The sequence below is a fragment of the Ips typographus genome, linkage group LG9, assembly GCF_016097725.1.
Source record: "Ips typographus isolate SLU linkage group LG9, UJ_Ityp_2.0, whole genome shotgun sequence".
Lineage (NCBI taxonomy): Eukaryota > Metazoa > Arthropoda > Insecta > Coleoptera > Curculionidae > Ips > Ips typographus.
The window spans coordinates 7,446,011-7,472,208 of record NC_138430.1 but is presented as its reverse complement, the minus strand read 5'-3'; the positions used below and the strand labels follow the sequence as shown (position 1 = coordinate 7,472,208).

General features: G+C 33.7%; 5 protein-coding genes across 13 annotated transcripts in view; 2 read left to right on the top strand and 3 right to left on the bottom strand.

Annotated features, from left to right (window-relative positions):
- GABA-B-R1 (gamma-aminobutyric acid type B receptor subunit 1) overlaps window positions 1-9,344 on the bottom strand; it is a 75,823-nt gene extending 66,479 nt beyond the window's left edge. The window contains exon 1 of one of the 2 annotated variants that reach the window (XM_081986397.1): window positions 8,883-9,344. In XM_081986397.1, the coding sequence (XP_081842523.1) occupies window positions 8,883-8,915 (33 nt within the window). In that variant the 5' untranslated portion in view covers window positions 8,916-9,344. The remainder of the gene's footprint in view (window positions 1-8,882) is intronic. The other variant, XM_081986396.1, reaches the window with a different exon arrangement.
- Window positions 9,345-10,349: 1,005 nt separating this feature from the next.
- Window positions 10,350-11,097, top strand: MED22 (Mediator complex subunit 22). The gene is made up of 3 exons (XM_081986433.1): window positions 10,350-10,569; window positions 10,643-10,856; window positions 10,906-11,097. Exons 1-3 carry the CDS (start codon window positions 10,470-10,472, stop codon window positions 11,009-11,011), a joined length of 420 nt encoding a protein of 139 aa, XP_081842559.1. The 5' UTR covers window positions 10,350-10,469; the 3' UTR covers window positions 11,012-11,097.
- Window positions 11,098-12,722: 1,625 nt separating this feature from the next.
- Window positions 12,723-13,437, bottom strand: LOC145733548 (uncharacterized). Its single transcript, XM_081986435.1, has 3 exons — window positions 13,276-13,437; window positions 13,009-13,224; window positions 12,723-12,944 (listed from the first exon to the last, which is right to left on the bottom strand). The coding sequence occupies exons 1-3, from the start codon at window positions 13,333-13,335 to the stop codon at window positions 12,819-12,821; spliced, it is 402 nt and encodes a 133-aa protein (XP_081842561.1). The 5' UTR covers window positions 13,336-13,437; the 3' UTR covers window positions 12,723-12,818.
- Window positions 13,438-13,574: 137 nt separating this feature from the next.
- On the top strand, window positions 13,575-14,592 carry LOC145733546 (uncharacterized). Its single transcript, XM_081986432.1, has 3 exons — window positions 13,575-13,733; window positions 13,783-14,022; window positions 14,238-14,592. Exons 1-3 carry the CDS (start codon window positions 13,659-13,661, stop codon window positions 14,355-14,357), a joined length of 435 nt encoding a protein of 144 aa, XP_081842558.1. The 5' UTR covers window positions 13,575-13,658; the 3' UTR covers window positions 14,358-14,592.
- On the bottom strand, window positions 14,374-25,946 carry LOC145733544 (uncharacterized). 8 transcript variants are annotated; one of them, XM_081986428.1, is made up of 10 exons: window positions 25,751-25,946; window positions 25,060-25,671; window positions 24,590-25,002; window positions 20,303-24,540; window positions 16,974-20,234; window positions 16,755-16,914; window positions 16,548-16,703; window positions 16,481-16,501; window positions 15,982-16,386; window positions 14,374-15,906 (listed from the first exon to the last, which is right to left on the bottom strand). In XM_081986428.1, exons 5-7 carry the CDS (start codon window positions 17,184-17,186, stop codon window positions 16,561-16,563), a joined length of 516 nt encoding a protein of 171 aa, XP_081842554.1. In that variant the 5' UTR covers window positions 17,187-20,234; window positions 20,303-24,540; window positions 24,590-25,002; window positions 25,060-25,671; window positions 25,751-25,946; the 3' UTR covers window positions 14,374-15,906; window positions 15,982-16,386; window positions 16,481-16,501; window positions 16,548-16,560. The 8 variants fall into 8 exon arrangements, with proteins under 8 accessions (XP_081842554.1, XP_081842555.1, XP_081842557.1 ...); XM_081986429.1 differs by having other exon boundaries at window positions 14,374-14,846; window positions 15,023-15,906; window positions 15,982-16,703; XM_081986431.1 differs by having other exon boundaries at window positions 14,374-15,157; window positions 15,272-15,906; window positions 15,982-16,703.
- Window positions 25,947-26,198: the final 252 nt, after the last annotated feature.

Genomic DNA, 26,198 nt, shown 5'->3' with positions numbered 1-26,198 from the left:
AAATTTCTACGCGTCCTTAATGACCTGTTTACCACCCTGTTCTGTTTCTAAACTAATTTACAATACATTTACGACATTGTAGGGTATTGATTTCCATACATGGCGCAATATCACTACCGCCCTTCTGATTGTAGCATAAACAATTCTCCCCTGTTTACACGTGAAAAATCGAAATATTTTCATTTGTCAAAGTACAGTACTGGAAAGTTTGTGTGTCTTATGTGAGTCAGGTATCTAAGTTATTCCAAAGTAAAACTATTCGGCCGATCTTTAATGTGCCCTTATGCTAGTATATTGGCTTTGTTTTAGTAACGTCAATGAATCTTGCAATTTCCGGAACTTTAAAATGCTTTTTCCTTTATTTTCAGTCCGGTTTCCTTTCCAGTTTGTTGGTTCAAACCTGAAAAGAAGGCACCTGGGGAATAGGACGCAATTTCCAATTCCCTGTAGGTTGTATTTTCTATGAGATATGGCAAAAAGATAAAACAACTAGGAAATTTTAAAAAGCAGGGCATTTATACAGATAACAGTTCAAAGGGATAATTTGGCATGAAATACCAAAAAAACTACTTCTTACGACCATTATGGAACTATTCCAACAGCAGAAATTTGTTTTTTTGTCAACTAATCTTCTTGTCGTGGTTTACTTAAAATATTAATATAAAATATTAATAATTTTCAATGCAATTTAAAAAACAAGTCGAATATCTCGAAAACGGTTAGAGTAACGGAAATTTTGCAGGAACTTCTATTTCCACTCATTGAGCATACGTCACAACTGACAGAGTGTTTTACTCTTTTTCTTTTTGTTTTTTGAACACCCTATATATGTTCAAACGTATTTCGGTGAGCACCGGTAAGGTAAAAAGGGAGTTCAAGACAAACATTTTGAGCTTTTTACGGTCGCTGAAACCCCAAAAATAACCAATAATATGCAATTTTCAAAAAAAAGTCAAATAACTCAAAAACGGTTACAATTACGAAAATTTAGCAAGAAACCAAAAATGTTCAGAATGACTTTTCGTTTTTTGAACACTTTGTATATTTTTTTAAACACCCTGTATATCTTCAATCGTTCTGTACACGGGGTGAAAGAGCAGTTCAAGAGAAACATTTTTAAAAGCTTTTTACAGTAGTCGTAACACTAAAATTGCCGGAGATACAAAAGTTTCAACATTTGTAGGCAATTTCCAAAAAAAAAGTAAAAAAGTGTAAAATCTCGGAAACGGTTAGAGTTACCAAAATTTTTCAAGACACCAAAAATGTTCAGAATAACTTTCTGCATCCAGTGGAACAGACATTTTGAGAGTTTTACAAAGTACAATGTATAACAAAGATTGTTATTCCATCCGTTCAGCTGACCTAAAGGAGTAGCAAAAATAATTACTATCAGGTAGTATGAAGCAAAAAAAAACTAATTACAAAGTTTTGCGGTGAATAATAACCTCAAAACTTACCCCCTGTATCTCAAAAACGGTTGCTTTAAATCGGCTTATTTTGTCAGGTTTATGTCATAGTATTTTGTACAGACCTTTCAGAGACACGCTGCATAATATAGATATAAAATAAAACCTGATTTTCTTTGATAATACATTTGTAATACTTTTGGCTTGGTTTTAAGCATCAAAACATCCATTTGCAGCGAAAACCCCAAACCCATTACAACCCAAAACGCATACATAATTTAGTATGCTTCGGTTGAGTGTTTATGTTCGATAAAACGGCAGGATTGCGAGTTTTCTTTTGAAAAAGAAGAGCAAAGAAGGAAATATCGGATTTTGCTGGCCTGGGTGAAATTAAAAGTCGAATTTGTGGAAGAATGTTGATACTTCCAAGCGGTTGTTGAAATTCTTTTGTTTGCTCTTTAAGAGTTGTCGAAATTCCTTTTCAAGATGAAAACGATTGGAAATCTTGTTTTTAGCGTTTAATTTATCCCCATTCCAATGTATCTCTGTCAGTTTCGTATGATATGTGTGCGGTAGAAACTGGTTTTGTTCTGATGAAACTTTAAATCAAATTGGAGCGCCCCAAAGTAATCAATTTTGCTTGCAAAAATTGAGATTTACGCGTGCACAGTGATAATTACGTTTTCTACTTATCTATTTGTTGCCAAATAGATTTTTCTCGTCATTCTTCATTCGAACAGGAAAAACGTGGTTTCAGTCAGTTTATCAAACCACTGATAACGTTGAAAACAACATAGTGACACCCTGGGGTCTATTTCATTTGTAACAACTGATCCGTTAATGGATAAATTCCATAAAAATACACAATTTCTCCTAAAACAAAATATTTCAATTAATTGAGTTTGTATAAAAGTTTTAAAGCATTTTTTGAATCAGGCCATGCATGGGTTTAAATTGTCCGTTAAAGTAATAAATCTAGCTTCTTGAAATAAGTGAATGGCAATAATAAATCATATGAAATAAATCGTCCCAACCATTTAAATGGCAAACCGACTCTTCCGTATATAACTGCCAACTAAGCGTTTGTTTTTTCCAGGCCATATAATATGTACGTGTGTGTTATGAGGCATTTTACAATATGATTGAAATACCTTTCATTGTTTTTCATTCACTGTGCTATTATATTACAGAAAACTGTTTGAGGAAGGATGTTCTCATACATAATCAGCACAGTTAAACTACTTGAATTTATTTACTGCTTGTGCCTTTTATAAGTTGTGTGAAACCGAATTCTGGCTAGAAAAGCTGGGTTTTAATATTTAACATAAAATTTAACCACCAAATCAAGTAATAGTACTTAATCACGTTAAATTGATTTTAGCATAACCGCGACAAGAAAATTTGACCTTATTCAATTTCAAGCCGAGCAAAGTGGAACAAAAAACCGAACTTTTTGGACCAGCTCCAAAAACCATTCGGGTCGTAAGAAGACGTTTTTTCGCCAAATTGTCCTTTTAAATAATTTGGAACTGTTATCTGCATAAATGCCCGGCTAATAGATGTTCTCTAAAAAAAATCTATTGTATGTGTATATAGCCACAATTGGCTTGGAACAGGATTTGCCATAATTCAGGTTTCTGGCAGTTCAAACTTTGACACCGCTTTTCTCCCTAATTGTACTCGATTTTGGAGTGTTTTTAATGTCATTAAATAGGAAATTTAATGAGGATTCTAAAACTGTTCTTAAAAACACGATTTGGTCACTCCAACTGTGTTTTACAGGAGATTTTGATCAGTTCAGATTTAAATTTTACTGATTTGTAAATTTGTTGTACTGAACCAGTTTTTCCTGAATTACTAGAAAATGGCAAAACTTACAAAAAAAATGCAGGAAACCAAAAATGTTCCTAATCAACTCCTTAACCCAACACCGTAAGTTCTCTCTCAGTATACAGTATACAGGGTGTGCCAAAAACTTATGGTGATTTGCTATTTTTGTCACCCTGTACGCAATTTTTAAGATAGAATTTTTTACTCTACACCACTGGAAAGAGTAGTTTAAAACGGTTGTTTTAAGTGGTTGAACCACCCTAAATTCCCAAAAATAACAAAGTTACAGGATGTTCAAAACCACAACTTCAACTGATTTGAAAATTTGTTGCACCAAACCAGTTTTTCCTAAATAACTCCAAAAACGCGGAAAGTTACAAAAAATTGCAAAAGCCCAAAAATGTTCCTAATCAACTCATTAACCCAACACCGTAAGTTCTCGGGGCCGTTTTTGCTTTCAGTATACAGGGTGAGCAAAAAACTTATGGTGGTTTGCTATTTTTGTCACCCTGTACGCAATTTTTAAGACAGAATTTTTTACTCTACACCACTGGAAAGAGTAGTTTAAAACGGTTGTTTTAAGTGGTTGAACCACCCTGAACTCCCAAAAATAACAAAGTTACAGGATGTCCAAAACCACAACTTCAACTGATTTGAAAACTGGTTGTACCAAACCAGTTTTTGCTTAACTCAGAAACGGTGAAAGCTACGAAAAATTTGAAAGAGAGCAAAAATGTTTGTAAAGATCTGCTAAACTCATCCATGGAAGTGTGATTCAGATTTATTACTTTTTAAATGAATGATAGCCATGACAGGAAGATGATATCTTTGAAGCAAATTTCAATTAGACCCATAAATTTATTGGTAAATTTTCCTCCTACCACTCTTCACTATTTTAAGGTCATTCTCAGTAGTTTTCTCTTTGTTAACTGAATAGAGGTTTATAAAAAACCAATTAGCTTTATTTTTATGTTTTGTCCTACAAGATGGTCCTTTACACCAAACTATACAAATTTAAATTACTTTTTTCTGCAGTTTTTCATTATATTTCTTAATTTAACTGCGTGAAAGAATAAACTACTATGGGTGGGTTCTTGGGTGAAAGAATAAATAAACAAAACGTCAAACGCAGGCCTGGTGATAAATATTCCGCAAAGAAAATGGCTCAGGAAGTCTCTTATTCTGCTCGTTATTTCCAGGGTTTCATTGAAATCAGTAGGGAAATCCCCACATACCGATGATATTTGGCAGCCAACGTGAAATTTTCCTGTTCCAAAACTTTGTTTCTTCTTTAATCAAGTCAAAATTTTTTGATAAAAGCACCTTACCGGGATCAAATTAAAAGTTTTGAAACCGGATTAAATACCGTCTAACGGTTTTGATAAGATTATAAAAGTTTGCTTAACAATTTTTGTATAAAAGTTTTTTAACAATGACTGTAATAGGTTTGGATTGAGGGTTGGTTTTCCCAGATCAAGTTAATTTAGAGGGGATAAACTATCAGTTGACCCCTATAATCCTTCGCTTATTGTCGTTTACCGTGACAATTGATCGTGCTTTAAATTCTCGTCTTGTTCCAGATTATCTTTCATCAAATGATGGGGGGAGTGCACTACATACTCAAATAGCGGACATTATTTAAATTTAAATATCGCCATATTTACATCTTATGAATCTTTCATTGTAATATACTCTGGCAAATGCAAATTAGCTAATCTGAAAATGTTGGAGCATTGCGATGGTGGCAAATGTGACATTCACCTTCTAACCACTTTTTAATCTCCACATTCAAAATGGGAAATCTCATATTTTTGAGCAAATAAGTTCAGCATTTTAGATTTACTGGCTTGCTATTGTTTTCGCTCGCTGGTGTAGAGCACTTTTGGCAAAGTTGGTTATATATTAGTCAGGATTTATGGCTGAGCAATGGAATTATCTAGCGTAGGGGAAAATTCCAGCCAAAAGATGTATACATAGATGTTTTGTTGTGTTGAATGGGCGTGTTATAATAACTCAAGAAACACGACTACTAAAACTAAAGAGCTGCATATACTTTACACTAAAAAATGACTTTCTAGGCATCGAACAGGATAAATTAACGATACTTAATAACCATGCCAGTAAAACTTTCATGTAAGTCGCAATACATTAAGCTTTCCGTTTAGAAAATGGCTTCACAAGCTTAAAATGGTTTACCGGCCATTTAATTAGTTTTACTATACCTTTTCGTGGGTTGTCTGCGTATGTCGTTAATTAAACGTGAAATGAGCCAGAGTGGAACGCACCCATGGACTGTGAAATTTATAAAGCATTATGCTTATCCGGGAATAAATTGTTAAATATTCATGACCGGGGGAAAGTCAAACCTAAACGGTGCTCCAGAGATTTACGTTACCGGTGATGATCGGAATGGAACGTACGTGTTTTCCCTGAAACCGGTAATTTGGGTTTGGCTTAGAATTACTGTCAAATTAAGTCCATTCTATGGATAAACTGCTCAATGAGAGCTTTAATCCATCCTATCACGTACACGGAGTATTTAATAGTTTCAGCTCAACAGGATATGCTTAGTGATAACTAGAGTTCGGATTAAAAAATACTAAAATTGTGAAAAAAAGGGTTTAAAAAGCAAAATTATTTTCCTCAAAACATTTTCAGATATTTTTTGAGTTCAAGCTTATACTGAAGATTTTAGACTGTTTTCGAAACTTTCAATTTTTTTTCAACCACTTGAGGGACATTTGGAAAGTTTTTAGACAGTTTAAAGAGCATATTGAAGATTCTGGAATGCTTTAGAGGCATTTGGAAATTCTTAGATGGTTCTAGAATTTTTTGGAAGCTTTTAGACTGTTTTGAACTCTTTTGGGAGCTTCTAGACTAGTTGAAGAGCATTTGGTATCTTTTAGACAGTCCTAAAAGCTTTCTAGACTGTTTTGAAATCTTTTTAGACTTAATTAAAGATTCTGGACTGCTTTTAAGACATTTGAAACCTTGTACTAAAAGCTTTTGGAAGGCTTTCGACAGTTTTAGAAGCATTTTAGAGTTTCTGTAGTGTTTTGAAATCTTTTTAAACTACTTTAGGAGCATTTGCAAGGATTCTGGAGAATTTAAAACGCATTGAAGGTTTTGGACTGCTTTTGAAGCATTTGAAAGCTTATGGACAGTTCTAGAAACTTATAGAAGCCTTTAAACTGCTTTAGAAGCGTACGGAAGCTTTTACACTGTCTTAAAATGTTTTGAGAGCTTCTAAACTAGGTGAAGATCATTTGGAAGCCTTTAGAGTGTTCTAAAAGCTTTTGGAAGATTCTAGACTGTTTGAAAGGCTTCCGACTGCTTTAAAAGCATTTTGGAGTTTCTGCAGTGTTTTAAAACTTTTTTAAACTACTTGAAGAGGATTTGGACAATTTAAAGAGCCTTGAAGGTTCTGGACTGCTTTTAAAGCATTTGAAACCTTGTAGACGGTTCTAGAAACTTTTGAAACCTGTTAAACTGCTCTAAAAGCATAAGGAAGCTTTTAGACTGTCTTGAAATCTTTTGAGAGCTTCTAGATAAGTTGAAAAGTATTTGGAAGCTTTTAGACTGTTTTAAAAGCTTTTGGAAGGTATTTTAGAGCTTCTAATGTTTTTAATTTGTTTTAGACTACTTCAGGAGCATTTAGAAATTTTTTGGTCAGTTTAAATTTGTAAATGGATACTTAGATATGTACCCATTTTGCAACAGATAAATGGTATGATTTTGTCGTAAAAATGGTCACGTGATATTCACAAACAATATGTTGGCCTTAAATATGGTTGTGTAACTGCAAAGAAAACTATTTTAACATTAAAAAGAGTCACGTGGTTAGTCACGTGACCTTAAAGATTTCGTTCGACCCTTGAAAATGTCACAGAACTCGTAAAAATGATCGCGTCACCTTCAAAGCAACATTTTGATCTTAAATATGGTCACGTGACTGCAAAACTGCTATTTTAACCTTAAGAAGGGCCACGTGATCTTTACCAATTCAAATTAACCGTAAAAATTGACTTGAGTCTATGGATAGCCATTGAAATAAGCTTTGAAAAAGTAATACAAACTAAATCTAGAAAAATGACTAAGATGAATGAAATGTAGAAAATGATCACAAAAACAGAATAAGCGATTATAAACGAATACAAAATATATGAAGAATTCAACTGAAAGTTCTTTATAACAATTTACTTAAAGCCTCCCAAGTTATGCATGATAAACAAAATTAAAAAAATTACTAACAATTTTTCATAAAATGATCAAACTATGCCAAATCGGCAATAATTATTAATGTTCAAATAATAATAATCAACTTTTAATTTCAATCCATTCGTTTTAACCTCATTTCTGTTAGTTTAGCCACACATATTCAAATTAAGTACTGACTTAATTAAAAAACAAGGCTTTTAACACCTTCCAGCATAAAATTAATAAACATAATTACTCAGATGTCGTCTATTGAGCGTTGCGTGACATTACCATTAATTAACAAAAAAAAATTAATTAAAAACAGAAAGTATTTTCAGTCGGAAAAAATCTGAAATGTTGTCCTTTAGGCCTGAAAGTCTTTAATTACAGTTTTTTTCAAATTAATGTAATTAAAAACTTCCAGCTGAGTTCAGAGCATTTTTTTCTAGTCCAGTTTACTGAAAAGTCCACTTTTTGACTAATTTGTATATTATATAGACAGTTACAAACTGGGGTAAAAGGGAAAAACGATCAAAACGTGAATAACACTTGTGTTTGTTGATATTCAGTCTGTGAAACCATCCATGCATTTTAAATTTATATAATCAATTGAAACTCAAAAACGAGTTTAATCCTTGCATTTAATCGCAACATTATACCGGGGCCATTTACAAAAATGTTCGCTCTAATTAAATTACAGTGTTGCGAACGAATATAATTCCTATTCAGTTAGCTGTAAATAAATTGACTTATGCAGTATGCAAAATTGGAAACATACGTCATTGAATCTAGCCTCTGCTCGATCAAAAGCTCTAAAAGCTTTTATATGCTGGACTTTGACTAATCTGTCCGAATGGCGTCGATTTTGATAATCCCTACAATGGAAGGCAAAATGTTTTCATTTTTTGGGTTTTTTTCACTAAATCCGGTAGTTTCAGGACTTTTCACCGTAATGTGTGTATCATAAAGAGAGGAATTTGACAGGAAAAGCCAGAAGTATTTTCTAATTTTTAGTTTAGTGGACATAAAAGAAAAGCCACCTTTCTTAGTTCGTCACTTTTATAGGTTTAATAAAAAGGGATTACACAGTAAAGGCACTCATCGTATATATTTAGTTAATGATTTTTCGTAATTTGATTTATGAGACCAAGTTGTGACCGACTTAATGCATCACCCTGTGTATAGTGATAACAATGGAACACCTAGACCAATTAGGTCGAAAATATGTTGACCCATGATGACCATGGCATGATCTGTTCCATCAGCAGCAATATTTCACTAAAACGATGGCAGAAATCACCAATGACATTTTGGTGAACTGATAACTGTACTAAACCCAATGAAGATACTGAGAATATCTACAAAAGAGGCAAAAATTCAGCTACAATTTTAATAAAAATGCAGCAACTTATCAGTTGATATAATAAATAAACATCATCAATAACTTACCATTATTTCATTTCCCAAAACAATGGTAAACATAGAATTGACCAGCTAGAGGGCACTCAGTCCTCAAAAGCTCTCACACCATCGTGTTAACAATTCAACGGGCAACATGTCACAAGTCCCCGCATCATAACCTCCACTCGCCCTGTTAATTGCCGCATAATTAAGTCACACAAACACTTCATGCTACGACAAAATCCACTCAAACTTGCCCATACAAGCGAAACCGGATGTTCACATTTGAGTTGAAAAAAAAAATTCACCCACCGAATTCGTCCAACTTTCGACACGATTCGGAAAACAAGGACGAGTGTCTGTCCCGGACGCGAGAAAAAGGCAAACGGAGTGTTCCGCACCGAATGGGGTTCAGGATGTGGCGAGGGAATGGGGTAAGCAGGACGTTTCGGCATGGGGCTCAGTCCTGCGCCTTGATTCCGAGCACGTGTGCGTGGTAATCGGAGGACCGCGAGGTCGGCTGGGGACGAAGAAATGGGGGTCATCGTTTATTGCCTGCTCAACTCTTGCAAAACTTCCTTGTAAGACAAGAGGGGAGACTTTTACCGTCATAACTGGGACGAAATGACAAAAACCCTACATATTGCTGATTTTACGAGCGCGTTTTTTCTATACTTAGACCAGCTGTTGCATTTGATGTCCCCATCCTTTAATGAACAAAGAAATTAAATACCAAGACAATTGATGATTTAAAAGTTACAAAGTAAAATAAGGATCGATTGATGGTACCATAGTTATGTTCAATAAGTCAGCTGTAAGCTTCAATACCTACTTTCTACAAATATTTGGAGAGCCTTTCCTTTCTGGAATTGGAGGACTTTTGGAACGCTTATATTGATTTCCTCCACATGAGTACTTTGCACCACCACTTTAGTTCCAAAAATCTTGAAAATATTAAATATTTAAGATGATACTACATTATGCATCATCATTAATATATAATATTCTTATTGTAGCTTTTCTACCATTTATTTAAAACTTCATGTACTATATTAAGCTTTATTTTACACTTTTAGGTCACACAGTATAATTTAAAAATTCCGCCTCTAAGGACAATAAAGCGCCATCTTCTAATGCGTCCATGCATCTAAATAGAGATTTCCAGAGCTGGTCGATAAATCCTTTTATTAATTCATAGTTTATTGATTTATTTAATAAATATATGCTTGAAATCATGTAGTTAATACTAGTTTGCTGTGTTTTTTCAGATGGAGCAGCAATTAACTGTTCTGAACTACTTCTAGATCAATTTATTCCTCTTTAATTACCTACCGGTAATATCACTCTACTACCGTAATTTACAAACAATACACATACACAAAAGAAAAAGAAGCAGTAAAAAACAAATTTAAAATCAACGCCATGTTTCTACATTGTTTGTCCTCCAGCTATAACTTAACACCATTGTCGTCTGGCTTTTAAACGTCAACGCTGTCAAAATGTCAACACTTTTTAACCTCACTTTTTAAATTGTTTGCATTAATTAATAATAAACACAAGAGAATTCTTAAAAAAATGTTTATTTTGTCTGGTAGTATTTACAGTTATTAACAGAAAAACTACCTAAACTACAGTATGTCTAACCGTGCTTTGCCCCAAAGTAAAGAAGCCCTACTCAAGTCATACAGAACTAGGCTTAAGGATGATGTAAAGAGTATGCTGGAGAACTTTGAAGGTGTGTACTTTTTTTATTATTTATATGTAGCTTGTTTTAGAGCTACTGTAGGTTACTTTTTGACTGTTTTTAGAAATTATTAAGTTAGCCAAGGGTGAACATGACACTCAATTGTCCAGACTGACTCAATGCGAACAAGACACCTATGAAATGCATGTCAGATCTGCAAATATAGTGAGGGCAGGTGAATCCTTGATGAAACTGGTCTCTGATATCAAGCAGTATCTAATTTTGAATGATTTTCCTTCAGTTAATGAAGCAATAGCACAAAACTCCAAATTATTTAGGTGAGTAAATTGTATCAATTTATGTTTTTTATATGCAAAATTATTTCAGAACCAAACAGGCTGAATGTGACCAAAAACTAATGTCTCTGAGGGATGATATGGCCGCCGATCTGTATGACTTGGAGGAGGAATACTACAGCAGTATAAACAAGTGATTAACTTACACTAACTTAATAGTAATAATTCTAAAATAATGTTTTCTTGATTTGGTCACAGTTTTAGTAAAGAAAATTATTATTCACACATGGTCTTAATCTTACAGAATATTCACATATTGTGATTTTAACAGGTCATATTTTCCTGTAAATGTGGTTGGATGGTTATGGTCCTTATTTACAATTTGAATATTATTACCAAAACTAACCACTTTAGCTTTACATTGCTGACACTCTCTAGTGCAGGCCCAAACTGTTTTTTTCTCAGTTTTGCGTCTCATCCTGTATTCATAACCTTCAATCACTAACATGGGCAGTTTTCTTTTGAATGTAAAGTGAATTATACCTAAAAATGTGTTTTTTACCATCAATGTTTGTCTGTTAATTTTCAGGCAAACTGTTTTAATTTTATTAATAAATATTTATGTACCTATGATTAACAATATACATTCCCACCTTACATAGAGTTTAACTATTGCAAGGTCTTTATTTAAAAATTGGGTGCCTGGTAAACAACTTTGACATTTTGTGAATTCAACAAAGTAACATCACCATTATAAGTGGGGGGATGTGAATGTTTGGCAACTTTAACGAAGACCGTGTTGCCAGATGTAAAGAGCCGAGCTTTGCATTTCATAACATCTTCCTTGTTGCACGTCCATACTGTTTGCTGTGTAGTTCTGCGTTTTATTCGATACTCAAATCCCTGCCTAACTAACATTGGTAACTTCCTTTTATTTAGGAAGTGAATTATTTCTGCAATAGATCACTTTTTTTAATTTTTATTGGCAGTCAATGACAAATCTTTTAGGGCCAAAAATAATTTATTAGAAATCAATAATAATAAGGTTATAGATTTTTCGTGGGTTGGAGGATGTTTGCGTTTTCTGTGGTCACCAAGCTGTGCTTTATTACACTCTAAACGTGCATTTATTTTGAACAAACACACAAACTATTTACCAATTTTAACAGTATTTTACACAAACGTCATTCAATCTAGTGACTGTACTGCCCTTTTTTAAGGGATCGTAAGTGGGAGAATGGTTGTGCTCCGAATGGGTCACTGTAACGGTTTTTCCGTGGGTTTGTATTCGGCTTTTGCACTTATCCTTATTCTTCAATTTACAAGCCCAGAAACTTTTGTCTATGGCCTTATGTTCCAAATTGAATTCGTAACCGTTGAGGACCAGGATGGGATTTTTACGACCCGGTATGAAGAAAACGCTGTCTGAAATACAATAAAAGTACATTTATCAAATAACCGTGTGTATGTTGGTAAACGGGGAAAATATTACACACAGTTATAAGTTGTAAAATAAATAATTAGGTAGTGGAATATTCTAAAATAATTGACTAGCTCGTCTTGTCTCTTTTACAATACAAATTTTCAACCCCATATTCCTCAAGTCTAATAAGTTTGCTTCGTCTCTGGTCCCCAAGAGTTGCAGGATGGTTGTGGTCGCCTCCAGTTAATGACACTACCATCTCGTTTGCTACCAGTCTGGCTTTGCAACCATTTTTCTTTCTGGTACACGACCAGAAGCTTCTTCGTTCCCTCGTGTATTCCATGGTATAATCGTAACCCCCAAGCACTAAAATGGGGTGTTTTCTACCGGGAACTACGTAGACCTCATCTAAAAAATTGGTTCTTTTCATAATAAAGAAATTATAGTTTAATTGCCTGACTAGTTGAATAATAAAACATAATTCCTACTGTTAAACTAGAAATATATTCACTGAGATAAACCGATCACATTGCTTTATATGTATATAGTATAGTAAAACCTGATATATCACAGTATAATTACTACATTTTATGGTCTAAGCAGACATCAACCTTCCTCATGTCTTTGCAAGTTTCCACTTTTCCAATTTTCTCGATACAAGCCAGTTTAGTAGCCGCAACTCCTTCTAAAGTTTTAGGAAAATTTTTCTAAAAAATTTAGTTCGGTTAAAACAGGGTTATTGAAACAATTTATTATTATTATGCTTATTACCTTAATTTCATCCATATCGATAGTGCCATCACTTTTCAATGCTCCCTCTTTCGTAAATATGCACTTATGCAAGCAATCCATTTTTTCAGCTAATTCTTCATTTAGGCTGTCCTTATTCTTCAGGTCGTGAATGTTTACTCCTGCCTCCTTTTCGCACGCTTCCACTTCTTCTTTGGGCAGTCTGGGTATTGGGTGATCCATTTCAGCTCCAATAGTCTTGAACAAGTAATTTTAGTAAAACCCTGACAGTAAATTCACCAAACTTACCACAAATACTAGGGTGACCAAAACTATACTAGCGATGAGGACTTTTTCGGTGTAAGTCATTGTGGTTTATTACGCTCAAAACTGGACAAGTGAAGATACTGCGATTTGGAGTTACTTATATACTTCATAGTGAATAACCGAAAAATAAATTGTGCAGCTAATAATAAATAATTACATCCGTTTTTAGCAAATTGTCCAGTTATTAACACAGCTCGTGCGACTTACATAAATTTGGTAATTGTCTTCAATGACCGTGATTTTTAGATTAAAATCAAATTGTCGCTATTATAAAGTCACAAGCGCAAAGCGACAAACAAAGCAATTATCAAATTAAAAAACTTATTAGCACCTAGTGATTGATATAAAACGAAAAAATACCCAGAATGGGCTTAATATACTTCAAAATGACCAAACTACAAATTGTCCTTCTTCTGACCACATTGATGGGAAGTTTTAATGTAAGTTGCTTTGTTGCTAACGATAGACTTTACTAGAACTTTCTTACAGATTATTACAGGAGAAAAAAAATGCAATTCCAGTAATTGTATGTACGATAGAATGTTGGAGACTGTTGGAAAAGAATTTATAGAACAGTGCTTTAAAGAAACTGGAGTAACTCCAGAAGATATACGCAGCGTAATGGAGCAAAACGGGTACAGAGAAAAGCAAATGTGTTTCCAAAAATGCTTGACAAAGAAAATTGGTATTTTGGAAAGCGATGGTCGAATCAATATAGATTATATTAAGGTATTTGTCAATTTGTTGTTCTGTTTGCTTTTATCCTGTCATTTTTAACATCACGAGACTTCTGTAACTTACCAAGTTATGAGCAGTCAAAGTTGACACTGTTAATTTGATATATAATGGGGGTTTGTCATGCAATATAGCTCCGTAACAGTAATAATGATGAATTGTATACATAATATTGGCTATAATATGCTATTATGTATTTTGATTTTTAGGAGCACCTTACACCTGAACTAGCCCTAAATTCCGAAGCTATACTGGCCTGTTTAAAAAAGTTGGGACCTATCACAGCCTGTCAACACATGGCAGGAATGAGGAAATGTGTTTATAACTAAAAAAACATCAGAAAACTGCTTATGAAAAACATTTTAATTTGATTTTCTTAACACGTTAGTCTAGTAAATCACAGATGCAACAAAAATCACATTTTTATAAACGTCATGTGGTTGTCCCACAGAGAATTTTTATGTTGTCTTTGACATTCATTGCCAAGATTAGCAACAAGCAAAAACATCGAGTATTTGAAATTTAAGAACTATATTTTATAATATATTTAAAACTATCCACGTATTTAACATTTACTGTTTTCATTTCCAACAATCCGGTTCCATATATATTAGGAGGAGGATGGCAATGTTCTACAGAAGATTTAATGTACAAAATGCCATTCCATGATAACAGCCGTGACTTGCAACGAAATTTGTCTTTCAATCTACAACACCAAATGGTCCTATCGTTATTTGTCCGGGTTTCTACCCTGAATTCGTAGTTGTTCAACAGCATTATTGGATTTTTTCTTCCTTGTGTGAAGTATATGTTAGTTTCTAAAAATATTATGCCATTTATTTATTTTAAGGAGCTACAAAAAATGTAAATAAGGAAAGTGTATAAATTTTGAAACAAACAAATTCGAAAAGAATTAATTTAATACAAAACAGACATAACTAAAAGGTAACAAAATTGAGATTTACTGTTTGATGAGTGCAATCGGTATAATTACCGTTAAAATTCTCTTCATGGTTGTGTTCCACTGACCTCACGAAAATAGAGTTGCCCATCGAGTGAATTCTAACTTTACACTTGGTTTTTTTGGTTTCCTTGCACACCCACACGCTTTTCTTCGTCGATCGCCTCTCTAAAGTGAACGCATAGCTGTTGTAAATCAGTATTGGATATTTTCGACCGTTCAAAAAATGTATTACAATGTCTGAAATAGAATTTGTTTTGGTAACACTTTTGAATTTCACACCTGTTTTATGTATTTTTGAAATTATTCACGTATTTGACGTTCACTTTGTGTGGTTTTCTGGATATGGGCAATGAATCGCAGTCGGGAGGGGGATGACAATGATCGACTGACGATTTGATATACAAAGTGCTGCCCCATGATAACAGCCTGCATTTACACCGGTATTTGTTCTTCATTTTACAACACCAGTAACTTTTCTCTGCAGTCCTGGTTTCCACTTTAAATTCATAGTCGTTTAGGATCAGTATGGGGTTTTTCCGTCCATGAACAATGTAGATACTCATATCTGAAAGTGTTCAAGTATTGCAGCAAAACGAAACTTTGTGATATTATCATCTATTATACAACAACAATAATAATTAATACTAAAACTTGTAATCACCAACTGTGTGTAATATTAACTATTTGGGATTTGTAATCGTGAAGGCAACCAGTAAAAGTGGGAGGGTGAAGATGTGATCCACCCCTTACCACCAAACAGTTACTAAAAGTGTAAATTTGTACACGACATTTTTCTGTTGTGTCTTTAACGCACACCCATCGAGTTTTAGCTCCTTGACGGCTTTTGAAACGAAATTCGTGGTTGTTTAGTATAATACAAGGATTCTTTCTTAAATACTTGAAGTAGATTGTAACTAGAAAAAAATAATACTAATTAATAAATAAATACTATTTAAATATGTGCAAATAGTAAGTCTAACACCCTGTACCTTTCAACTCTTGTAATGCTATTTGCGTAAATTTCTGCGCAGTGGGTAGTTTGTGATTGGTTTCTTGACTTGCACATTTACACAATACAAAATAATATAGTTTAACAAAACTATAAAGTGTTTCATTAATATTACATTTTTCTTTACAAATTTAATTAAAAACAATATTAAAATATCGAGATGGAAGATTTGACGTGCTGTCCCTAAAAGTTTCTTTGTGATTATGGGGAAGATGCTTCACTAGAAGTGTTCTACCTGAAGAATAGATGCGAACTCTACACTTTTGCCATTCTTTAGAACACGCCCAGAGTGTTTTTTCGTTTCGTACACTTTTCATTCTGTATTGATATCCTTGTAGAATTAACATTGGATTTTTGCGTTGCGCTGTAAAGTGAATTACACAACCTAAAAGAACGTACAATAGTAAAAACTGATTTCTAATCGTTAGTTGCAAAACTTAATTTAGTCTGCAACTCCTGATGATGTCTGTATACTTAACTGAGTTGACAAAATCTAGAAACTGCTTAAAAAATCAAATTTTATTACTAAACCATCATTAATTACACCTTCTAGATATTCTTATGGTGGAGTGTCTGAAGTTTCACGTTTCTCAGCCCTTAACCGTCTTTGTGGAGCAAATCTCAGCCATTCCATGATGGCCTTTTCCACATCCCTTTCTGTGATGTTTGGTTGAATTCGTCTGGCGCTATTGAATATCGATTCTGGAATAAACCATTTTAATTTTCAGCTAAAATTTAGTTACAACAGCAAACCTTTAAGAACATTAGACAACTTGTAGCTCTTTAAGGCTAGTTTGCCTTTTTTTCCCAACCAACTGAACATTATTGCCACGTTGAGACCCAAAATCCTGGACATGGATCGTTGCGTTATTTCTTGAAGATGAAAACCACCGATTGTCTTAATATAGTCCATCTATGTTAGCACAAATATTTGGTTAATTCAATAATTATGGAAATGATTTGTACAGTTACCAAACTTGAATATTTGTCTGGGATATCCAGCAACTCCTCCAAAGACATAAGCTGATCAAAAGAGGCAATAGGGAAAAGTAAACTCCACTCATCCACATATTCTCCTGATTCTTTCTTTTTAGTATTGTTCATTGCTTCAACCATTATAGTCAACCGAGAAATGTCTTGCATCATGTAATCTAGTTTGTAATTGGTTGATTTGATTTCGTTCATCAATTTTTCCAATGTAACTAAAATTATTACTTATAGAATAATCCTAAAAACACTCTTGAATGATTTGTGAATACTGAATGATTAGATAATATAAAGACCCATATATTTTGAGGCTGGTTTACAAATATACTACGGTCACTTTATGTGATTTTAAATTGTCATAACTTCCAGTAAAAGTCGGTTCATGACTATGCTCCACAGTCTTCATTTGAATTGTTTGTCCTGTGGTAGACAGCCGGACTTTACACTTTCTTTTACACTCTTGAGTACATCTCCAAATGCTTTTCTCCTGCGTTCTTAGTTGTAGCTTGAACTCATACCCGTGGATAATCATTATCGGATACTTTCGCCCAGCCGTGAAGTATACAGTTACTAAAACAAAATTAGTTCTACTAACTATTAAAGAGTTTATTTTCGAAATTGGATTCTATCTGTATAACAAATTTCTACTCTATGAGACTTTAAACCCTCATAGCTATCAGTGTATGTTCTATTATGGCTATGAGCGATTGATTTAACCGTAACCCGTTGTCCTGTAGTAACCAGTCGGACTTTACACTTGTATTTGGCATGTTGAGTGCACGCCCAAACGCTACAATCAGGATTTCTGAGGTGAAGTTTGAAATCGTACCCATCCAGAATTAGTTTAGGGTATTTTCGTCCTTCAGCAAAATAAACCACACCTGAAATGTTGTTTGTTGTAGTAAAATTAACTAATTTTGTATTACTCTTTTGTGTGTATGTGTAAGAAAGTTATTAGAAAGAAAAGTTGAATGAATATTTGACAAAAAGTGAAAAGAAGTAGTCCATCTTCACAGGGCAGCTACAAAATAAAGATGTTATGGAGATTTTGTGTTTTTTGCTTGCACTTAAAAAGTTTTTGAAGAGCCAAAGAGTTACATAAAGTACTGATTACGAAAAGTTGTCTTTTATTGGTCAAAATTCATACTGAAACAAATGGTACTGGAAGTGTTGAATCTAGTTTATTGACATAAGTCACGTGAACCCACTGGGATTGGAGATTCTCGTAACTGCCCTTAAAGGTTCTGCCATGACTGTGTGAGACTCGTTTAATGGTTATCATGGACGACGTGGTTTGTAGGCGCACTTTACACTTATACTTGGAATGACAGCTGCACATCCACACGTGACTAGCGCCGCGACGTCTTTGAATAATAAATTCGTAACCGTCGATTATTAGGATTGGATGTTTTTTACCTGCCATAAAGTGTACCATAACTAAAAAAGCGTATTATGAGGTTAGCACTGATTAAATGTGCAGACGAAACACTTATTTGCACATATTTTTTTAATTGTCTAAAAAGTCCAATGAACACAAAAATATCTATAAACATTTTTTTATTTAAACGTCTGTAATAAAAATAAGATCTACTATAGCGGCAGTAACGGTTAAAGTAATTTAAAACTAATGATGTATATAACTAAAATTTAGTGTGACAAGAAAATTTAGGAATTTTACCAGTAAGCTTGTGGGTTTATTTGAAAATTTTCCTGGTAAAGTAAAATATTTACTGAACCAATTTTAATAAACCCATCACTACTTAAAACTAATGTGTTCTATATTGTTCAGTTTTTTTAAACACAGATTGCACGCAGACTATAACATTCATTGAGTTTGATATATTATTGTAAAGCGTTTCTTCAATATTTTTTAAGTTAGACTGAAAAAAATGAATAAAACGGTTAGGTTACAAACAAACTACCTAAATTTGGCACTAAACGATATCTTAACAATCCTGGAACACAATTCTTGATAGCTGCCCTTAAAGGTAGGCTCGTGGGTGTGAGGAACCGAAGATTTGACCAAAAGCTGATTTCCAGTCGAAATAACTCTCACTTTGCATCCGTGAGAACTTTGTTTATTACACATCCAGTAGCTGCTCGTCTGCATTCTTTTATGCATAAAATACTCATATCCTGCTATGATCATTTTTGGGTATTTCCGACCGGGAAGAAAATGGACAGTGGTCAAAACTATAAATCAAACGTTGTTGTCATTATTCCAGTTGTAAAGCCAAATTTGTATTTATGTACACTAACACATTTACTAATAGTGGTTTATTTGGTGTAAAAATTGTCAGTATAACTTAAAAACACTAGTTTTCTAGGTATATTAGGGTTATTATCTAATACAGTCATATCGTTGTACTTCCTCGAATGGGTGTGTTTGCTTTCTTTAATGAAAACCTTATTCCCTGTTGTAAAAACTCGTACTTTGCACCGGTACTTGGCATGTTGAGTGCAAGCCCAAAAACTACGACTTTCGGTACGTCTATGGATTTTAAATTTGTCACCTTCAATCACCATTTTTGGATGCTTAGTTCCTGGGATAAAATATACAGTAACTACAAAAAAATATATGTTTGTGTACAGGGTGGATCAAGAAACCTGAATGTTTGGATAAATAAAAAAACAACTTAAAGTTTTAAAGCTTCACAATATTCCAGAATTTTGACAGTGACTGTGTTCTTAGTTCATTTTGATATGGCTACCAATAGTAATCAACCTAGATTTGCATTTGTATTTATCGCTTTCAGCTATATTCAGGAGGAAGAAAAAAAAATTATAAAAACTATGGAAAACTTAGAACTAACATTGAAACAAAGTAAAGCGTGTTTAAAGTTTGTTTTTTTACATTGTTTATAAAAATAATGTAATTAGAACCATATTGCATATTAATCGTTATTTTTTGACAACAATATTTGCAGCTAAGCCGTTTCCAGTATATGAACTATTTACATAACAAACGTTACTATTATAATCTTAAAATACGACAATACTCAACATCGTAGCGTTGAGAGACTAAATTAATATAATCCCCTTTAAAGGTACCTTGATGATGGTGTTGGTCGTAACTCATTTTAATATGATTTCCTGTAGTAACTAACTTTGCCTTGCACTTATTGTTTTTGCCAAATTGAGTGCAAATCCAATACGTACTGGCACTGGTCCTCCGCATCATCCTGTATTCATAACCGTGCATAACCAGAATGGGATTCTTCCTTCCTGGCGAAAAAAATATCGTAACTGAAACAGATTGACTACAATTAATCAGGTTCCAAGTTGATAATAATAATTTAAAAACAATTAATTACTTTTTACACTCCATGGAAGGTGAAACAACGAATTTTTCACGGTAGAGCAAAGAAAATGTCTGTGACCTCAAAAAACTGACTTGACCTTTAAACGTTTGTTCATGTGTATGCACGTAAGGCTTCATTTGTATTTGTCTTCCGGTGGTCATAAGTCTCATTCTACATCGGTGTTTTACGTTTTGTGTGCACACCCAAACGCTACTCAACGATGTCCTTTGCAACAGTTTAAACTCGTATCCGTTGATTACCATCACTGGGTGTTTTTTGCCAAGAGTGAAATACACAATAACTAAAAAAAAGTTAATTAGAACACAAGTTACAAATAGTCTTCAAAAGTAAACTCACACTCTTATCACACTGTATATTATAATGGAAAAGTAACATTATTTTAAAATAGTCAAAAATTTTACAAAATATTTTAGAAGCTTCTAAATGCTGCTAAAACAGCCTAGAAGCAGTCTAAAAGCTTCCAAATGCTCTTCAACTAGCCTAGAAGCTCTTAAAAGATTTGAAAACAATCTAAAAGCTTTCGTACGTTTCTAGAGCAGTTTAAAAACTTTCAAAAATTTTTAAAATCATTTACGAGTTCCTAAATGCCTCTAAAACAGCCCAGAACCTTCAATATGCTCTTTAAATTGTCTAAAAACATTCCAAATGTTCATGAAATAGTAAAAAAAAATTCAAAAGCTTCCAAAGCAGTGTCTAAAAGCTTCCAAATGCTCCTGAAGCAGCACAGAAGCTTTCAAAATAGTTTAAAGGCTTCCGTATGCTCCTAGAGTAGTTTAAAACCTTTCAAACATTTCTAGAATCGTCTAAGAGTTGCCTCTAAAGCACTCCAGAACCTTCAATATGCTCTACAAACTGTCTGAAAACCTTCCAAATATTCCTGAAATAGTCAAAAAAAATTTAAAAGCTTCCAAAACAGTATCTAAAAGCTTCCAAATGCTCCTGAAGCAGCACAGAAGCTTTCAAAATAGTCTAAAAGCTTCCGTATGCTTCTAGAGTAGTTTAAAACCTTTCAAACATTTCTAGAATCGTCTAAGAGTTCCCAAATGCCTCTAAAACAGTCTAGAACCTTCAATATGCTCTTTAAACTGTCTAAAAACCTTCAAAATATTGCTGAAATAGTAAAAAAAATTCAAAAGCTTCCAAAACAGTGTCTAAAAGCTTCCAAATGCTCTTGAAGCAGCACAGAAGCTTTCAAAATAGTTTAAAAGCTTCCGTATGCTCCTAGAGCAGTTTAAAACCGTCCAAACATTTCTAGGATCGTCTAAGAGTTCCCAAATGCCTCTAAAGTAGACCAGAACCTTCAATATGCTCTTTAAACTGTCAAAAACTTTCCAAATGTTTCTGAAAGTCTCAAAAAAAGCCTAAAAACACTATAGAAAACTCCAAAACAGTGCCTAGAAGCTTCCAAACACTCCTGAAACAGCTTAGAAGCTTCCAAAAGCTTGTACAACAGTCTAAAAGCTTCAAAATGTTCTTCAACTAGTCTAGAAGCTTTCAAAACAGTCTAAAAACATCCGTACGATTCTAGAGCAGTTTAAAAGCTTCCAACAATTTTTAAAACAGTTTCAGATTTTTAAATGCCTCTAAAAGCAGTCCAGAACCTTCAATATGCTCTTTAAACTGTCAAAAACCTTCCAAATGTTTCTGAAAGTCTCAAAAAAAAAGTCAAAAAACACTGTAGAAAACTCCAAAACAGTGCCTAGAAGCTTCCAAACACTCCTAAAATAGCTGTGAAGCTTCCAAAATCTTGTACAACAGTCTAAAAGCTTCAAAATGTTCTTCAACTAGTCTAGAAGCTTTCAGAACAGTCTAAAAACATCCGTATGATTCCAGAGCAGTTTAAAAGCTTCCAACAATTATTAAAACAGTTTCAGATTTTTATATGCCTCTAAAAGCAGTCCAGAACCTTCAATATGCTCTTTAAACTGTCAATAACCTTCCAGATGCTCCTGAAGTAGTTTAAAAAGATTTCAGAAGCTTTCAAAACACGATGGAAACTCCAAAATGTTTCTAAAGCAGTCGAAAGCCTTCCAAAATAATCTGGAAGCTCCCGAAATATTTCAAAAAACTCTAAAAGCTTTCAGTATGCCTCCACAGCAGTCCAAAACCTTCAATATGCTTTTCAAACTGTCCAAAGAGGTTTCAAATGCTTTTAAAACACTATAGAAATTCCAAAATGCTTCTACAGCCGTTGAAAGCTTTTCAAAACAGTCTAAAAGCTTCCAAATGTTCTTCAGCTTGTCTAGAAGCTCCCAAAGAAGCTTCCTTGTAAAAAAATATGTAAATCTGGGAAACGTTTTTAAAGATTTTATTAAACAAATAATTTGGTTGTACAACTGGGTCTTAGCCTACTAAAGGGATTATGATACAGAACTCATAGCGTCCATAACATTCAATTTGTTACAGTAAACTACAGACACAATTTGAGAATACAAGCTTTGATAATCACCCTTATAAGTAGTGCCATGTGTATGTAATACAGCCTTAACTTGCAACTCTCTTCCTCTAGTTAGTAAACGAACTTTGCATTTGTGTTTCACATTTTGGGTGCAGGCCCAAACACTGCAATTTGATGATCGATGAAACAATTTGAACTCGTATCCATCGATGATCATTACCGGATGCTTTTTGCCTGAAGTGAAGTAGACGGTCACTGAAATGTAATTTTCTATTAAAATATTGCTGAAAATGTAGAGGCATATTGTGATAAGAAATAATGCTATTAGTATAGATGTTATATTAAAACTAACTGATAAATTTGTCTGTATATACTACATTAAGTAACTTTTTGGGATAAGAAATGTCTGCAGTATCTGTTAATGATGTCCTCGAATGATTGTGCTGTATAGCCTTGATTTGAATTTGATTTCCTGTCGTTAAAGCTGTCACCCTACACTTGTGCTTATTTTGTTGGGTGCATCTCCATGTAGTACTATTTTCCTTACGTTTACCTAATTTGTACTCGTACCCGTCGATTATCATTATTGGGTATTTTTTTCCCAAACCAAAACACACTAAAGTAGCTAAAAATTGCAATTATTAGAAATGTATAGTCAAATTGTATATTTTTTTAAAAGAACAATCATTAAGGGGTAACTAAACGATCAGTGTAAATCACATAACATTTGTTCTCCTCCATTTCCCATGCCATATAGGCCAGTGGAATTCTGGTGTGTGTATGGGGAACAGTTTTGACATAAATTTGGTTTCCAGACGTCATCGCTCTGGCTCTGCATCTATACTTGTTATGTTGACTACACCTCCAAAGAGTGCTTTTAGGTTTGTTCACGTGAATTATATACTCAAACCCATCAATTATCATCGAGGGGTGTCTGTTCGATTGTGTGAAATACACCGACGCCACTGAAATGGACAATTTTTGTTTATTATGTTTGACTAAACAATAAAAAAATTAGATGTGATTAGACAAGCTCAAAATTTTTAAATTTGGCAAAATAACCAAATGGAAAGTACCATTCGTTATTGAAGATATACCGAAATTTAAACAAAATTGGTATAACGTCACAACTGACCAATAATAATTTATGCTAACAAAAATGAAAAGGTGATATCTGTCAAATATGATTTTTAGAAGCTTCCGACATTTTCAAAATTATTCTAGAGACCTCTGGGAATTGTAAAAAATTCTTAGAAGGTTTAACACATTTTGTTTCTGCACTTTGACGTCATTCTCATTTTGTTTGATTTTCGGTGTATATCCAATCCATTTATTATATGAAACACACAGAAAATTACCAATACAATCAAAAACTCATAATGGACAATTCAAGCTTCTCAGACATTATCATAAATAATGGAATGTTCAGGCTAAGTTGTAGAGAGAAGTAATTACTGGCTAAACAGATGTGAAAATTCCAAATTATCCACACCTGTTTGGTAACTAAACTACTGAGTAAAGCTACACTTTATACACAACATCTACAAAATTTAGTTCAGCCTTCTGAACTTTGTCCTGTATTCCAAAGTGGCTTCGTGTGATCTCAACGAGCTGTAATCTCCCTTAAATGTCGGTTCGTGAGTATGGCTGCAGCTTTTAATTTGAATTAGGTTTCCAGTGGCCAATAAACGTACTTTGCAACGATGTTTGGTGTCTTGGGTGCAACACCAATTGCTTCTAGTGTCATTCCGCAATTGCAGCTTATATTCGTAACCGTCGATTATCATTATTGGGTGTTTTCGTCCGGCGGCGAAATGTACAATCCCTGTAACTAAAATGAAATTGTAATAGCAAAATTTTTACTAATATTAGTGTATTACTATTTTTTCATAGTTACTCAACATAAGATTGCTTGTCATGACAAACTCTAACTGTTCTTCATCATTTACGTCACTGTAGTCAGTTTGGGAGATATCTAAATTTAAAAAAAAACCTAAATTCAAAAAAAAAAACAAATTTTAGGTAAATCTGTTTGCAGTGTATTCGATATTAACAATTTGTGATTTAAGGGTGCTAAAATTGCCTTCATAAGTTGGAGGGTGGTTGTGCTGGACCGCTTTGATTCTAATGCATTTTCCGAACGATTGCAACCGTGCTTTGCACTTTAATTGGGCTTTTTTAGAGCAAATCCAAAGGGATTTGTTCGAGGACATTTTTTGATGGACTAAATTGTACTCGTACTGGTTCAGGATGATTTTGGGGTGAATTCGTCCTGATGTGAAGAAAATTCTGCCTGGAAACATAGCAAGAATTAGCCAAGAAATTTGCCCCATTATGGTTACAATTTTACCATTTTTGTCTGTTCAGTGACTCTTACGTCACAATCACCAAAAAAAAAACGTATGTCGGTGATTAAATTCTTCTGACACTTTTTAGTAGGTTCTCAATAACTATATACGTCTAATTTAAGAGAAGAATAGAAAATTGTCAAAAAAACTGTCAAAATATATTTTGTCACAATTTCTGAGTATGCTTAAAAGTAAGATGGTGTTTCAAATTGGTGGTACCCCCTCCAGTTTTATACGAATTGCCACATAACCTACAAGATGCACTCTGGACTCCAGTTCTAATAAAAAAGTCCCAAACTGCACTCACCAGCTTTCGTTTCCGTTGAGCAACACCTAAAAGAAGTATACGTTAAAATACAAAAAAAAATACAAATTAAGTGCAAATTTTTATTAAAATACAATTTTTTGTATCAACAAAATGTAAATTTCCTGCTAGTCAAAAACAAAAACCAAATCGGATTTGTGTACTCTAGTCAAGTGTCGTTTTAAGTTTGAAATTCCTCCACGTAGCCCTAAAGAAAGCATGCAAATTTGACATTCAGCGCTCTCTTTCGTGCGTTTAACAAAGTAGTTCCACACGTCACTCCTATCTTTTCGGAATTTCTTGTTGTCTCCTAAAAATGCATTAAAGTTTACTAAGATCTGGCAGCCACATGTAATATTTTGTCTCTGGTTAAAAGGAGTTAAATTTACCATTAAAACCAAAGTTTAAGATGTTAATGGTGTATTAAATCAATTAGATGCTGAGTAGCCAAGTGCTTCTTTAAATTTGTTATTCCTCCCAAAGTTCTATAGTCTCGTCCACACACTTTACATTTGCTGACAAATTTAGAGATTTTTACGAAATACATCCAAACGTCACTTCGTTTACGGTATGAAGAAAAGTAACCTAAAAACCCACACAAAATAAAAATGTACGTTTTCTCAATCATTTTATTAACCATTAATTAATTAACTTTATTAACATCATATTGAAGTGACAACTCCAATTCTCCTTAGAGGCTTAAGAAAATGTTTATTTACAAAAAATATTTTTTTTTTTAGAAAAAGCTATCTTCCTCTTTTTGGTACCATTTTAGTCATACTATGACTGTTAGCCAGATGTTTCCTGAGATTTGACGTAGACCCATACCCTTTGTAG

Excerpts from the sequence above, each read along its gene's own strand:
- LOC145733548 (XM_081986435.1), bottom strand. The coding sequence starts at position 13,335 with ATGACTTACACCGAAAAAGTCCTCATCGCTAGTATAGTTTTGGTCACC. Across the intron at positions 13,225-13,275 it reads TGGTCACCCTAGTATTTGTG|ACTATTGGAGCTGAAATGGA; the intron begins GTAAGTTTGGTG and ends TACTTGTTCAAG. Across the intron at positions 12,945-13,008 it reads TCGATATGGATGAAATTAAG|AAAAATTTTCCTAAAACTTT; the intron begins GTAATAAGCATA and ends TAAATTTTTTAG.
- LOC145733546 (XM_081986432.1), top strand. The coding sequence starts at position 13,659 with ATGGGCTTAATATACTTCAAAATGACCAAACTACAAATTGTCCTTCTT. Across the intron at positions 13,734-13,782 it reads CATTGATGGGAAGTTTTAAT|ATTATTACAGGAGAAAAAAA; the intron begins GTAAGTTGCTTT and ends ACTTTCTTACAG. Across the intron at positions 14,023-14,237 it reads TCAATATAGATTATATTAAG|GAGCACCTTACACCTGAACT; the intron begins GTATTTGTCAAT and ends TTTGATTTTTAG.
- MED22 (XM_081986433.1), top strand. The coding sequence starts at position 10,470 with ATGTCTAACCGTGCTTTGCCCCAAAGTAAAGAAGCCCTACTCAAGTCA. Across the intron at positions 10,570-10,642 it reads TATGCTGGAGAACTTTGAAG|AAATTATTAAGTTAGCCAAG; the intron begins GTGTGTACTTTT and ends GACTGTTTTTAG. Across the intron at positions 10,857-10,905 it reads CAAAACTCCAAATTATTTAG|AACCAAACAGGCTGAATGTG; the intron begins GTGAGTAAATTG and ends AAATTATTTCAG.
- LOC145733544 (XM_081986424.1), bottom strand. The coding sequence starts at position 17,186 with ATGAACGAAATCAAATCAACCAATTACAAACTAGATTACATGATGCAA. Across the intron at positions 16,915-16,973 it reads CAGACAAATATTCAAGTTTG|ATGGACTATATTAAGACAAT; the intron begins GTAACTGTACAA and ends GTGCTAACATAG. Across the intron at positions 16,704-16,754 it reads GTTGTCTAATGTTCTTAAAG|AATCGATATTCAATAGCGCC; the intron begins GTTTGCTGTTGT and ends GGTTTATTCCAG.